Source organism: Vanessa tameamea, chromosome 6, assembly GCF_037043105.1.
Source record: "Vanessa tameamea isolate UH-Manoa-2023 chromosome 6, ilVanTame1 primary haplotype, whole genome shotgun sequence".
Lineage (NCBI taxonomy): Eukaryota > Metazoa > Arthropoda > Insecta > Lepidoptera > Nymphalidae > Vanessa > Vanessa tameamea.
In genome coordinates, this window is record NC_087314.1 from 10,976,576 (window position 1) to 10,993,664 (window position 17,089).

Genomic DNA, 17,089 nt, shown 5'->3' on the forward strand with positions numbered 1-17,089 from the left:
CAAAAACCTCTTATGGGGATTCCCTGAAGAACTTTTTCTGTAGTAGAAACGAAGTTTCGCAATATCAAGACGCTCTACTTCCGTGCATGCTTGCTTTTGTAACTTTATGTTTCCATCAAAGTTAAATATATTAATTAAAGCAAATTACATTTAAATTGAGTAGGCTCTTGACGGCTCAATGTCATTCAACACATTATAAAAGCTACGCTTGGTACCGATAACTGATAGATTCAACCAAGAAGATCCAGTAAGCGAGCTAGTTGCTTTGTGCAATTTTATAGACATTTGTGTTGAAGATATGAGATTATATATAGGTTATTGTTTTGAAGGAATATTTAAATTCATAATTAGAACATTAATTGCATCCAGTTTATTAATTAATAATAACTGACGTTGCGTATATGTACTTTTATCTCTCTCCGACACGCACTGTAGTTTTGCTGTCCTTGTTGCACACAGTATACAATCAGAACATTAATAAATAAAACATACGTTCGTATATATATAGTTTATTTTTTAAATATTGCAAACGTAAAAAATACATAATTAAATTTCACAATGTAGTTTTAAATATTATTTCACATTAATTAATAAGGTAACATATCAGTTAAGATTTTTAAGTTATCTTAGTATATGATGAAGATGCGTACATAGAAAACAATTTAATAAATACTTGTTGGTTATATTTATGCCGATATATATGAAAACTGCAAATATCTGCACCTCAAAATTTTATTAAAAAAGTGTAGCTGTTGAAATATTTTTTACGACAACGTAAAAACAATTTAAAAAATATATCGTCTATGTTTTTTAACGGACTTTTTATATTTAAAAAAATGTTTGGATGAAATAAAAACTGAGCTAGCTTAAAACCAATGTGAATTGAGTTTTATTTATTAAAGGATATCCAGGCAATATCAAATAGACCAAATACCCTACATCCAGCACACAGGCGAATCCAATCGTGTGTGTCTCAGTTCGGCTAACAAAATGAATTACATTTTATTTACTTTAACTCATTTGTAACTCACCTGCAAGAGACATTTACATTGCAAAACTTCTGTCTTCTAAGTTCCCGGGTACAGTTCCTTAAGTTCTTAAGAGTTGGATATCGAGTTTCTAAAATTTACATAAATGTTAAGTAGATTTTGTCAAACGAAATTTTTCCAAGCTTGATCAGATTTTTTCTTATTTTAAACTTACTCTTGGCGAAGTTTTTATCGAGTATAATAGAAGTGGTGTCACTTCAAACTGCATAATAAGATTTATCTCATTATTATTGTAGTACATTGAACAAACTACTACAATCTACTTCAAATAATATTGTCTCCTCCCGCTTGTGCGCAAGAAGCGTTTCATTAAATAAGCTTATAGTTTCCGAAACGTTGATTAAAGTAAAGTTGACTATTTTCTTCTATTTATTTAGATTATACTGAATTGTAATTGGCCGATGGCAGCGGATGACGTAAAAGGCGACCAATGAGCGTTCAGTATTAATACGGGTTAGAAACTCTGACATTGATCACAGTCTTTGAAACTGGATATACGTTTAATATATTCAACTCCTTTATTCACATAACTATCAAAAAGTAATAAATATTTGTATTGTAACATTCAATTGGAGTATCTTTACGTTTCTCATGCCATTTTCTATATATCTGTATTTAAAATCAAACAAAACATCATACATACAATCAACACGATGAAAGAACAGAAGAAATCTAGATAAAAAGAAATCTTACAGTGTTTGAAACGAACGGATCTGTTCAGCAAAAACTTTATTATTGAATGATAAATGGTCATGTAAGACGTTATAAACTCGTTAACACGTTGTTCCATGTTACTCTGTTGCATTACATACATGCAATTGAACATTGAACCAGCATGTAGCTATAACATATGCAAATACTTATAATGATCAACCAAGTGGCGTGATGTAGGTTGATTAAAAAACATTTGTCATTGATATAAGTGAGAGTTTAGCGTACGATTGACGCGTGGTGCGATTGAATTACTTTTAGAATTGTTTTCCATTGATCGCTGTGATGTAGCTATGATTCTATTTATTTTTAGTCATTTAAAAAAAATTTGTAATTTAACAAATTTATTAACTGGAATTGACATGTTTGATTCATTTGAGTAAATAAAAAAATATCTATGACAACTATGCTTCTGACGATGAGTCGCTTTTTATGATGTGATGCATTACGTATTTGGTTTGGTCAAAGAAACTAATAATAATAACATCTTCAATATTCATTCACTTTTTTAAATAATGAAAATTCTTCTATATGTAAACTATATTGCGTCTCTTGTAAACATTATAATATATCAAAATAACAGCCATTGGTTAAAAATAAAATGATTGTTACAGTTTTAAAGATACAGATCCTGTGTCAGAATGACAGAGACGTCTTACCATGTAGGCTTAGTAATAGGTCATAGTAGCCCTATAGTATAGTGTAGTATTTGATACGATAAAAAGGAAATTAAAAGACAGCGCAGTTTCTAAGTTATATTTCGCATATCAGCTCGGAGTCGATGGATATAATACCGTATAGCGTTACACGTGAGTAATAGGTGTTTGCCCATCGATAAATAATAATCCACTGTTTTACAAGCTTAATCTCTAAGAACATCGTGTAACGGTCGTTAGCGATAAAGAATTGCCATTTCGTAGACAAAGTTTTTTTGAACATCAGAAAGTATTTTTGGAGACATGTTCTCTACATAGTTTTTCGTTCACTAAAATTAATGATACGTAAAGAATTTTATGATAATCACTGTGATACGAATAATTTTACTCATTAAATTATTGTATGCAACGTTAAATTAGTTTCGATACCGCATACAACGATACATTGATTGGTGATTGTTGGTGCGATGTTAGTAAAATATCAAGATGGAATTTACTTCACTTCTATGAATTGTTGTTTTACATGATTTTTATTATTACTTCTCGTTACATCTATCAAAACAAGCCGTGTAGCTAGGACTAGGCTGGAATTTATTTTGATTTTAGCAAAAAAACGGTCCTACTAATAGATTTTTTATTGTTCAAGCTAAGACAATGTTTAACTAAACCGCTAAACAACGTTTAAAAGTAGGGCTGTAAATTTTAAATTAAGTGGAAATTTAAAGTGGTGTTTCTCTACAGCGGTTAGTTAATTTTGAGAAATGTTGTTGTTATTTGGTCCTATAGACAATGAAGTACTTTAATATTTGTAATTTAATTCTCAATTCAACATAACCTAGCGGATAAAGGGCTTGTTGTGTTTTAATCAAAGATTTTCTTTCAAGAGCTTTCGAAATTGAATAAAAATTACTGTTTGTGTTTTAAGTTACCTGAGGAAAATGGCACTGAAGGAAAGCATAGTAGTAGTAGATGAGGAAAACAGTTTCTGTTTTTTTTTAATGTTATAGGGGTCAAACGAGCAGGCTCCTCTGATGGAAAGCGATTACCACTGCCCATGGACATCTGCAACACCGGGGGGCTTGCAGGTGCGTTGCCGGCCTTTAAGGAATGAGTACGCTCTTTTGTTGAAGTTTCCCACGTAACGGTTCGGAAAAACCGCCGGCGAAAACTGGTTCCACAGAGTGGTTGTGCGAGGCATAAAATGTTTTAAAAATCGCGCTGATATTGATTTTCGGACATCTAGGTGGTGCGGGTGATATTTGTTCGATTTCTGTTGTTGTATTGTAATTACATTATATAAATGATTATATGTAATTAGTAAAACTTGTATTAATATTCATATACATACATATTTAATTATGAAATACATATTTACAAACTTCATATGGTGTATAATTTTGAAACACAGAAGAAAAAGAAAAATCCTGTAAATGTATTGCTCTTCTCTTGTTTTGATAAGATTTGGAGTCGAGTAATTTTGCGTTGCCTGGAATAATTACCTATATAACAATATTTTAGAAGTCTTCATATCATTGTACATCTTAAGTATCCTTTAACATATGCTGTTATCATCTTTAATACTAAATTTCCCCAACTTTCGGTCTTGATAACTTTATGAATAGAAGTTACGTCACATATTGATGGATGTCTCAAGACTCTATTGTCAATTCGAGCACACTTCGTCATGACAATATCAATCTAAAACTATTCCTCTACTAAATTTACTTAGGCCTATCATCTATCATTATATGAAAGATGTTATAAATGATTATAGTATACTGACATGCCAAATTTTTATTTAAAACAAATATCAAAAACTAATTTTTCTAATTTTCATTTTTCTAAAAACATAATTAGAAATATACTTAATGTACGTAACATTTAAAAAAAAATCAAATCGTCTTTCAAAAGTGATACGCTTAACAACGAATATTATTTAAATTTTTATTTATATTAAAATAGTATTTATTACGTATAGCGTAATCGCTTTTACTTATATGTTACCATTAAATTAAAAAAATACGGCTCATTTTCAAAGAAATTTCCTGAAAGGATATATTTATGTTATAATGCGGTAACTCTACTGGGATCAGAACGAAGCCACAGTAAGTATAGTGTACATATTATGTTTCTATATGAATCTTTTATGTCAACCACTTATTGTCGTATCAAGCTAAAATTGAGGAAAACTGGTTACATATTTTAGTCACTCAACTTTGTATTATACTTCATAGGGAAATTCCTCGTGAATTATTGTTGGTTCAGAATAAATAAATAAGTTAACATGCAGTTGAAATGCATTTTAAATAAATTTTAATTATATTAATTAAAATTTATTTAAAAATCAATTATTCTGCACACTATTTAGAGCTCTGAGATTTACACTTTTTTTAATCTCCGGGATTTATTGCACGTTGTCTGGTATTTAAATTAGTTAAATATAATCAAGCGTTTAATTACCGCGGAAACCGAATGGTCTGTAATTCACGAAAATCAGCGGATAAGCAATTAAGAGAGGATAAGCACTCAATTTATTACTACGAAAATGTTCTCATAATCTAGACATATTGCGGTGTTTGAAAGCTGTGAGCATATCTTGCTGAAAATACCTTCTCTCAATTCAAACCAAAGTTGTATTAGCAAAATAATGATAACTTCCTATCCTAGATTACACTGATGTGGATTATTGGCTTTTTATTCAGTAAGTTATTATATTAGTTGCTTACAAAATTTGTTTTGAATTTCGTTCAAGTTCTCAGTTATCGCGTTGAATATGAAATCTCAGATTCATTACATTATGTGCATGTCCATTTTATATTCTGAATTAAACCTTCTACATATTTCATCCTAACTTAAAAAGCGATTTACTTTCATATCCGCCAAACCTTTTTTATAATTCTAATAAACTAATTGCAGCCTTAAAATTCTATGTCACATACCCAGTAGTATAATATAGGTTAGATACTTTTAAACATCGTTTAATAAAATATTATTAATTATTAATATTTATATATATAATATTATGATCGATATACAATTCGAATTAATAGTTAATTCGAATTGTATATCGATCATAATATTGTATATACATTATTATGTATAATTATTATTTTATGAAATTATTAATAACATAAATGTATTTTCATATGTAATTAATGTATTTAATTTATATTTCACATATATGAATTATGTAATGTATTTAAATATAAATTGTGTGCAATAAAGCTTTTCTATTTTTTCTTGAGTAGTGTTACAAATATAACACAATTGACACAAGCATCAATAATAAAGGCGTATAATTAATATAATCGCACAGCATGGTAAATCATAACTATGATAAATCAGAGATGTTGGAGAAACGTCGGTATGGCGATAATTAGGAAAGTGACAGGGCAATTACGGCGTCTACCTGCGCACGCGCCGCGTCGCTCTCCGCGAACGCATAATAAGCAGACGTGGTGCACAGCACAGGTGAAAGCGAACAGTTTACTTCTTGATAAACATTAATTCAAATTTGTGTATTTTCTTGACAATAAGAACTATTACATTCAAATGTTCGAAACACCAGTAATTTATTCCACTGAAAATAGAAATCAAAATGATTTTTGCTCACGAAGATTATTAGAGCTCCATTGTATCGTTATTTAAGCAAGGTTAAATTAAATTCAAAGTTGGCTCCGGAGCAGAGAAGATCCGGCATAAAACTCAGTAGGTTTTTTTTCACAGTACGTGAATTAATTTACGAAAGTTGACCGAATAAGCTGTAGATTCGATACAAGTTTTAATAAAAAAAAATGTTTTTTAAGTCTTAATAGCATACAACTTATAACTTACTGATATTCGACGATTAGTAGGCATGAAAGTCCAATAGCGCTTCGTACTGTTCTGCACAAATTTCATAGCAAATTTTTAAGCTCTGCTTCTTGCTTATTCTTCGAAGTTTAGCTACTGTATCACGTAGAGGATAAATGATGAACAATTTGTTCAAGACAGCCGGGGTATTACACGAGGTTAAGTGAGGCAAGTTTCGCAAGAGCTCTTTGGCTTTTAATTACAGTTTCAATCCTCCGACACGCCGTAACTGCACTTGATTGAAGAGAACAAGTTTTTGTAGTGTAATATTCTTGTACCACTAGTTAAGATTTGCCTTTTATGTATTACTAGCGGAATTGTGGGATGAGTGTTCGGTAATGTTTTGTATCTAGTTAGAATAAGCATTCTTAACTGTAGATTGCAGGTTCAAATCCAGGCGAACATCAATGAATTTTCGTAAAGGTAAACCAAATCCCCTCATTAATAGCAGTGTAGGATATAGCCCAGCAGTGGGACATTTTCAAGCTGTTACTTTACTTTTCTTCAATATTTTGTATATATCTTATGTATATATATATATATATATATATATATAGGATGTTCAATATAGTAAATTTTGTAATATGGTGGGACTCAAAAATTTAACCAAACGTATTAAATTACGGCTTTTACATAATACCTATATATTGAAGGCCCTTAGTCCATTAGTAAGTAGGGAAGTTACTTAATTGAGATGTTAATTATATATTTTCAAAGCATTATGAAGTCGATTGTACTTACAGGCGAGTGGGTAAGTGGAGCGGTTAATCAGGCTGCATCCGACGCCCGCGCAATAATTAACGTCCACTGGGAATAAAGTTAAGCCCAGCATATTATAGCAACGCGACTTTATTGTTAATAATATTCTATATTATATCTATATTAATGTTGTAAATGTAACTTAGTGACTCTGTCTTTAGCTTTTTAACGGCCAAACCATTGAACCAAATTGGATGAATGAAATTACATATGCTATTTTGTGGATAGCAGTACACGACCAACCCCTAAAACAGAAGTGAAGCCGCACGCAAATAGCTTATGATAAAGGAACTCTGAAATTCAGTGGGTACGTATAATTAGGTATCGAGGGTTTAGTTAAACTATTCAACAAAGCAAACAGAAGCAAATAGGTAGTTTATAGTGGATATCAAATATAAGAAAAGAAGTTTATAATCCAGCAGAACTATTGCTATACTCTTCACTGCGTTGCCTCCAGTGCAGCGCGGTTCTTATAAAACAATTTCGTTCTAATTGTACCACCATACTGTATTCATTGGTGGTGTGATGTCTTGATACGATGCATTCAAATGAGCTTTGTTTTTATATTGTATAAATTACAATTGCTTGTTATCAGGAGAAAGTTACAAGTGGGAGGGTGAGATAAGATTGCCTGATAAATAACCTCGTGCTTACGAACTGAATCGAAGAAAACTCAAGTTTTTTTAAATGAAAACGAGAGTGTGAATTTTTTTGTACATAATTACTTGATGGTAGGGTTTTGTGCAAGCCTGTCTAGAATGTTAACACCCATTTATCAGCTATTTTACCGTTAAACAACAATGCTTAGTAGGGCGAGTGAAACAGTGTAGTACCTGTCTCACTCAACCTTCAAACCAAGAATGTCACAACATTTTATTTCTTAAGTTTGGTGGTGCATTGGCGATGAAACGAATGGTTAATATTTCTTACAGCGCTAAGATTTATCGGCGGTGGTGACCACTAACCATCAGGCGGCTCATTTGCCGATCCGCCGTTATTATTAGTGTATATAACTGAATTGAATGATTCTTACTTGAACATATATGTATGTATGGATCGAATACATACATACCGACATATGGCGTTAGGCTAACACCTTGGTAACAATTTCAATGAAATCTATTAAATCATACGTGGGGAAGACTGTACCTACAGTAAAAAAAGTAAAGTAAAGTAACAGTCTATACAAATGCTGGGTTAAAGCCTCCTGTCCCTTTGAGAGTTGGTGGATACAAATGTGTCAGAATTTCATTGAAATTTGACGCATGCAGGTTTTTTCACTATGTTTCACCTTTGCCGCCGTGCAACACAAATTAAGCAAATTAAACACTAATTAAGCATACGGAAATTCAGGTTTGAATCCACAATCATCGGTTAAGATGTATGCTACGTACGTTATGTACAATGAATCAAGTTATTTTATAACAACGTCACTAATTATCTTCTAACATTTCGATGTTACTTGTTATATTTTATCAAATAGAAATGGATGTTGTTATAAAATGCTCCGTTTCTTCTTACGTCAATTATCCGCTAACGTGATATTGACATTCCCTCACCTTATCGATTATTTCTCGATACATAACGTGTGTGAATGATAAAGTAAAAACAAATAATAATATATGAAACTTCAGGCTCGTTTAATATAAGAAATAAAACTGATATATCAAAAAAAAAAAAAGAACAATTACGTCTAAAATTAATAATTTTAATATAATATAATGGAAACAAACGATATCGGAAATTAATATTCAAATTAGATAACCTTGTTGCGCTCCGGGGTCGGTAATACCGACGCCATATTACGACAATATTGTAGGTTACAGGATTTCAACTGTCAATATTCATATTACATAGAAATTGATAAAAAAAAAACGTCAATCGAATCGTTCGGATGTTATAAAATAAATTTACAACTTACCTTTTACACGAGTATTTTTCCGCATTGCGTATGTAAATTCGTAGCAGGAAATTGTATCCGGAAACTGCCCTTTTTCGTATCAATGTGTATTATTATAGTATATTTTATCAATGCATATTATCCTTGCACCTGATACAATAATCGTTTGGGTCTAATTACGTATATGTCAATTGATTTCAAATCTACATTAGAAATTGTTTTATTTAATGTAGATTTGAAATAGAAAAACGGTTTGCTAAGGAATATAATAACACTCATATATCTTTAAGTGCTATGTTGTGTAATTTTTGTATGTATGTAATATCTTGCCGGTTCTTTACAGTACAATTTATATTCGGAACCGGAATTGTCTTTTCATAATTATCTTGTAAAATTTCCAAAGTTAATTCCTACTCGAATTATGTTAAGTTTAATTTCGTCAATTTATTATCTTATAAAAGGATATATTTCTATATAAGATTTTAAATTAACATGGTTATTTTTATTACTACAAGTATTTAAAACGGGATATCTACCACGTTTTTTATTTTTATTTGGTGGAGCTCGATATTTCGACATTATCTTCGAATGTCCTGTTCACGAGACTTCTCGTGAACAGGACATTCGTAATCACCAAATAAAAATAAAAATCATGGTAAATATCCCGTTTTAAATACTTGTAGTAATAAAAATAACCATTTCTAGTTCAAATATAGTTTTATTAATTGTTATTTTTAACTTTATCCGTAAGTATGCGCGGGAACATCTCGCAACTAGATTTTTTAACCAGTTGTTTTCAACCGATTGCATAGTTTTGGTGCTACAATTTTACTTTTAATTTATACAAAATTTTCTTATTTTTATCCAGAAATTATATAATTTTATAAACATATTTTTTTTACTTAACTTTTTAATTAAGGATATAAGTTAAAATCAAGAATCATTTTTTGTGGGATCTTTGTTAATTTATCTTCGACTTTTGGTTTTTTTGGGCAAATGATTATATGGATGAGAAGAAGATTTTCTTGAAACCGTTATGCAATAAAAAAAAAAAAACAATTTTATTACTACATAGTAATGGTAGATTTAGATACCATGTTTCTGAATATGAGATTGAGGGCATTCAGTTTCATATTTCTTGTGTAACTGGCAAGTTTTTGCAAATAGCTAAAACTACAACCAATCAAAGTTCGACAGTTCCACATCATTCGAGTAGTATTTTTAGTTAATGAAAAAAAAAAGAAACACAAAACTTATTTAAACATTAGTATGATTTCTGCATTATAAAATCTCGTGACTCGTTTTTGCGTGTTGACAATTTGAATAGTGCTCTCGGTTGTATAAAGTACATAAAAAAATGTACAGCGCTTTAGGAATTGCTTATACAATAGAGTTTCTCTATTTACAGTTTTTCTTTAAACCTAACATGATAGTTTGCGTTTAAAACTCGCACTTTGTACTAAGTTTTTTAACATTTCTATTGTATTGGTGTGTAATTTTATTCCATATAATTTATTTCTTATTCTTTCTTCTTTAGTATTATTTCGAATGTAATATTTACACCAAAATTTTCCAGCCTCGTCGAAGTGATTGTAGACGCATATAAGCAGTGATTCATTTAATAAAGTCGTGTTTCTATCAGCAAAGTATGTCTATGTGAGCAAAATGTAAGAGATAACTTCGGGATTTTCGTCAATGCAGAACATAAGGGTATAAACACCGGTGCGGATGCGGAAAACCAACACATCACAAAACCATTATCAAGGGTTGGGGACAAACAAACTCACTATAATATAAGTTTACACAAATGTTTTCATAAAGCTTATAAACTACACCGACCTCAAACAAATTGAATAAACCCTCGAAAGTAATGAGTAATCGACTCGATAAACTAAGGTAATCTAATTGCAGTCAGTCTTATTGCAGGCTCTTCTGAGTAGGTGCAACTCACTATTAACTACTATAATGCTAAATTACAAATTTTTGACGTTACAAGTGAGTTCAGTGAGCCAGTTTAATTTAATTACAGACAAACCGGGTAAACTATTATCCATTGTTTCGTTGTGCGCGTCGACAATGTAAGGAATGTCTAATCTACAATTCTGATGACCACTTAGCAACTTGTATTTTATTTTTACATCTGATTTTCTTAAATTATATGAAAATAATCTGAGCAAATTTGTCAATTGTGCTTTTTTTTCGTATGATCAGTCATTTTCCAACAGTGGGATTCGATCCATTTTTATTAATGTCAAATTGCTCTCTGTCATCTTTTTTTCTTTTAGAACTAACTAGCGACGTCTATTCCGTATTCAAGCATTTCTTGGAGTTACTTGTAAAGTTTTAACCGTTTTATTTATCATATTGTTTCAGAAGTGTTAGTGACGTACCGGCGTGGTTTACCGGTGATAACAGTGCCGCTGCCGTCTCGTCGCGAACGCTGCCGGTTCACACTTCGCCCTGTTTCGCAGACCGTCGGTGACCTTCTCGAACAGGTTAGATAATAATCAATCATACTTTATGGTATAATTTCAGCAATTATGTTTGAAATACAAAAAGATTATAGTTTTTTTTTTATTCTGTCTTTTATTTGTGCCAAGAGGGCACAGATTATTCCGCCTATGTCATGTAAGATGGAGAAGACACAATAGAGATTGAACGGTACTGTCGAGATTACAGGCTTAATTCAATTTTGAAGGCATAATAGTAGTAGACTCACTGTAATCTAAAACAACACGATAATAAATAATTAGATAAAAGTATTTTTATCAAATGTAAAATAAGAAAATATATATATGCCAAGGTCAAAACGAAATCTTATTCAATATTTCTATATTTATTTGGATATTTTTGCATATAATTTTACCGAATTATAATACTTCAATTAACGGTCACTTTCAGGTACTGTTATTCAGAAAACTACGGTTTCGGATTTTTTTTTTTCGTCTGTGGCATTCAAACGAGTTATTTTGATAGGGTAAAAATACATATATGCTGCACAGTCTAAGACATGCTTATAAAGCACACCACATTCTTGCAAACATTCCACGCCGTCATGCTTTGTGCAGTAACTATTTTTAATTTTTATTTGTACATAATTAAGGTTTTAATGTTAAAAAATATTTTGTAAAAAACGTTTATTAATTTAATTAATAATAAAAAATAATAATGTGAAGCATTTTATTGATGTTATTTTATGTGTGTGAAGGTTAAGGCGGAAGATCGCGGCGTGGAGCGTGCGGTCGCGCTCGCAGCGGATGAACGGGTTCGCATCGCGGCCAGCGACACGGTCGAGTCGTTATTGGAAAATGACTTCCGACTGCTCATAAATGACACCGAGTACTACGTTAAAAGTCCACCGCAGGTCTGTTGCGTACCACATTTATCAAATTACCCCTTTTATCCGCAAATTCGCTTCTGAAGTTTTAAGGGAAAATAACCAACTTTATGTCAAAATTTATGTTTTTTAATGTCTGTGCTATATAGGATATTCAGTATCTATAGCCAGTTCCTGTTTTATCTTAAATGCTAACTATTGTAATTATGTTACTTATTCTTGTATTATTGTTGTCTACTTTGACCTCTTTAATTTTCTAGAATACCCGAAATATTATTCCTCTTCGCCTATTCCTTGTTATCTTATTTTACATAGAATATATATCCTATGCCGTGAGTTCTTTGCCTTGTAATCCCATAAAAACTGTGCATTTTACGATATAAAAAGAACGTGATATTATTCTAAACCATGTTTGCACCAAATGACATCAAAACTCCTTCAACTGTTTTAGAGGAGCAAGTCGAGAAGTATCATTCGGATCCTTTTAAGAGGAAATACGCATTATTCCGGAATAAGGCGTCTCCGGAATGTCACTCTTTGTCCCATAAAATATCTTAATGCAAAAAAACACATGGAGCCATTCTGCATTGCGTGAAAAATAAACGAAATTACTTTCGCATTTTTTATTTTAGTAGCGATTCTTTTTGGTTTGTAAAGAAAACACACAAATAAGTAAATGTCCTTTGTAAATAAATTTAAATTATTTTAAAACTTTCAAATAGTGCTAATTAAATTCAGTAGAATAGTTCCCAACGGTTAATGTGTTTGGACTTCCTGATTAGAAATTAAAATAAACTGCTATTTAATCTGAGAATTACGAAAACGTACTTTGGATTGAAAACGTTATATAAATAAATGATGAATGGCAGCTAAAAATTTCTTTAAATAAAATTGCGGAAACATTTGTTACCGAATTGTTAGCAAAAAAACAATACTATCACTAAAATTACTTTTTATTACTTTTAATTATAGTAATTATATTTGTGCTGTTATTATTTCCTTAAGGCAAAATATAATTTTAAATTCAATCAAATGTGCTATTATTATAACGATGATTTTTTTAGAAATCAATATACGAGTAAAAAATTAATAATTTTCTTACATATTTAATACGATATAAAAGGAAAAGAAATTCGACAATATAATTGAATGTTCACACAATTCCCAACGTTGTTAGATTTCAGCAACGCTTTTAACAACATTGACTATGTCATGTCTTGTTACGTTGACACGACGGGACACGGCGGGTAGGACGCAATGGATTAACATAATATGTCCGTTAGTGATAGATTGATTTTCGACTTTACTAAATGTTCGCTGGAATTATATGAAAAATAACGTGTCCTCGTAGCAATGGAACACTGTAGTACAAGTAATGTATAAATCGATGCCTGATGCTGTTTGTATTCCCTGTTGCGGACATTAAGTTTGTTTATCCTATTAAGTAGAAACTTTTTAAATTCGTTGCAGGTACATGCGAGTAGTTTTCTAGTTACATAGAAACAACAATGTATGATAAATAGGTACCGACCGAGTCGTATCGAAGTATCGCTAACAATGCTGTGATAATAATGAGGGGTATACCAGGGAGGCGTTTTGATACCATTATTTATTTTCATCTTTATTAATAACATTGATCGTAATAGCTTCGCACTGTTTTTACTGTCACATGTATGCAGATAACTAAAATATAATTTAAAAAATTGTTATATAACCTTTAAAAATATATTAACGCTGAATATTCAATGCTTCACGCAATATTAACTACTAGAACAAGACATTCAGTTTCAAACATTTTGATTTTAAGATATTTGGTCTTTTCGTCTGCGAAGTTAAATCTTTGTTTGATATATCGGTTAAGTTGGACTTAGTACTTGGATGGTGACATAGTATTTGAGAACTCAATTAAGAACGTTGTATTAACGAAAAAGTCTCTAGCAGTAATGAAAAATATATCAGTGTAGGCAAGTCTTGTCTTCTTCGATATATATATATATACTAATAACTAATACTATTTATATACCTATATAAAACCGACTTAAAAATGCCTCACTGTTAGTTCTTTCGGCTGTGCATTCATATTCATCGAGTACAAACGATTTTATGGGTATATGACTATTTGCTCAATGCATTTATCGAGTAGGAACCAGGTGAGTTTTAATAAAGTCGGATTACCACTGCTCATAATCGGGGCAATTCATACTTTTATTCCGAAATATTTTTTATCTACGGAACGAAATTACGGTAGCAATGGATATTCTTTTAAAAATAATTGGTTTCTTCAATTCGTATAATTATTTTAAAGATTTTGTTTTCCTTAAAATTCTTAATCTTTTATAGATTCTTTTCTTGAGTTGATTCTATAAGTTGATTTCCATAAAATCCATACTCAGCTGATGTTTATACACCAGGCATATAGCAATTTCGAGTTTGTATACCTTAATCGAAACAGACACGATTGGTGAGAGTGAGTGTGAGTGAGTGAATGATATTTTGTTTTTATATCGCAATAACCCTGACAACCAATCTGATATATATTATCACTACAAAGGTATATGCTTATACATGCATGAATTAATTTAATATAAATTTTATATTATATTTAAGGAAAAAATCCGTATAAAATCTAGTCGATATACATGGTCATTATCTAAAAGTTGCTTTCATTGTAACTAATATTTTTTGTTTTTATAAAACAATTAATTACACAAACAAACATTTAATCTAAAATAAATAAGCTCGACAATCTTTATATAATTGTTAAAAGTACTTAAGAGATACAGTCTTAAAGTAGAAGTACTAAAGTATCCTTGAATGACTCAATCTAAACCAAAAGCTTCCTCTCCTCTTAAGAAATATGATATCAAAATCAAAATATTCTTTACTCAAGTATGCTCTTAAAAGCACTTTTGATCGTCACGTTACAGTGATGAATTGAATTTAAAGCTACCACCGTATCGGAAAGTAAATTCAGAAGAACTCTTTCCCACCAATATGATTACAAAGTATCTCACAAAGTATGTCAGTAAAGTACAATTATTTAACCGTCAAACAGCAATGATTAGTTTGGTTGTGTTTCGTTTTGTAGGGTGAGTGAGCCACTGATACTGCAGGTAGAAGGCATATCATTTTAGTTTTCGAGGTTGGTGGCGCGTTTTATAGATGTTGGGATTGGTTATTATTACTTACGGTACCAATGTCTATGCTGGTGATACTTACTTTAACTTTCCCGTCCGTCTACCATATATAAAAAGGCTGAGCTTATCCCATCTCCTGCGCCAATGCAGAGTGTGAAACAAATGTAAATCTGAAATATGCAGGTTTCCACATTATATTCACCGCTGAGCACGAAATGAATTTTAAAACAAATTTTAAACACATGAAAATTTACCGGTGCTTTCCCAGATTTAAGCGCCCGATTTTTGGTTAATCTCCATATGTTAGTGGTAGATTATCTAGAAACGCTAAATTACGTATCTACTCATTTTTGATTAGTATCCCAAAAATAAAGTTTCATGTGTCTACCTTAAAAAATGACAGACTTCTATACAAACTTTCAACCCTTATTTCTCCCCCATAGGGGTAGAATATGCAAAAATACTTAAATAAGTAGATACACTCCTTTTTAATCAGTCTCCCAAAAACAAAGTTTCATGTTTCTAATCTCTGATCTACCAAAAGGGAGGGGTTTTATAAATTTTCCAATGTAAGCAGAGCCCTGCTCCTAAGCAAAATGTACGCAGTTTGGGATCAATTTTTATAAAGAAATAAAAATAAAAAAAATCATGATTTTCAGTTTTTTTTGTTTATTGTGCTATAATAACTATTTTCATGCCAAATTTCAAGTTTCTAGTACTACGGACTTTCAAGAAAAAAATACAATTCCCGTTTATTCCCTATCGTTTATTCCGAAATATCCTAAAAATAGTTTTTAGTTGTTGTTATAACCTACTTATATGCTAAATTTGAAACCCCTGATAATTATAGTTACTGAGATAGAGCTACTTTGGTTCGAAAATATATTGATATTTGGGCCACAGTGGCTAATCTTTAGGGAAAGTGTCTAGGAAAGCGCATAATATAAACTCTTTATACGCTCTCTCGTATAGTCCATTGGACAAAAGGGTTTAAATGCTTTCCGAGGGAAGGCCGTTAATGGGAGTGTCCGTAATATACGATTTTTCTGGTTTTTTTTTGGTTATTTTTATAAAGTTAAATATAGAACACATTTAAGCTTGGCTCATAACAAACTCGCGGAAAACATGTAAATAAAAAGTATATTTCGAAACTGCCAAATACCCTCAGATGTAGTTAAAATGCATTTGAACAAAGAGAGAGCATTTCAAAGCTGTGCACGACTATTAAGCTATTAAGCTTTAACGTAATTTGTGACCCTATTCCAGCTAAACAAGGTTGCTGAATACATTTTCGACTTTTATGGGGATTTTTAAATTGAAATCAGGTTTCTGCCTATGTCACCAGATTTTTTCTTTTTTAATTTGATAATAGTGTTGCGATTATAAATATATATCGCTTATAACAGGCTGGGATATTCGTTTTATTATTAAGTCGTTTGAAACAAATATATGTAAATGAATTTTGTCCTGAAGCCATGCCAATATGTTAATCATATAGGTTTCCTTTCAAAAAAAGCTCCTGATACCAATTTTATTAAAATCTTTGCAGCCTTTCCAATAAACTGATATTCAATAACGTAATATGTTTCTATACCTGCATAAATGTTGCCATAAAATTAATATAAACAAGGGAAATAATATGCAAAATAATCAAACTTAGAATCGATTTGATATATTCAGTCTTGTAT

The 17,089-nt window shown here is 31.0% G+C and overlaps 1 protein-coding gene across 1 annotated transcript in view; it reads left to right on the plus strand.

Moving 5' to 3' along the window:
• The window catches only part of LOC113396344 (calcium uniporter protein, mitochondrial), a 145,416-nt gene that overhangs the window by 115,209 nt on the left and 13,118 nt on the right, over positions 1-17,089 (plus strand). Inside the window, exons 3-4 of the mRNA XM_026634243.2 lie at positions 11,301-11,422; positions 12,136-12,291. Of these exons, the coding sequence (XP_026490028.2) occupies positions 11,301-11,422; positions 12,136-12,291 (278 nt within the window). The remainder of the gene's footprint in view (positions 1-11,300; positions 11,423-12,135; positions 12,292-17,089) is intronic.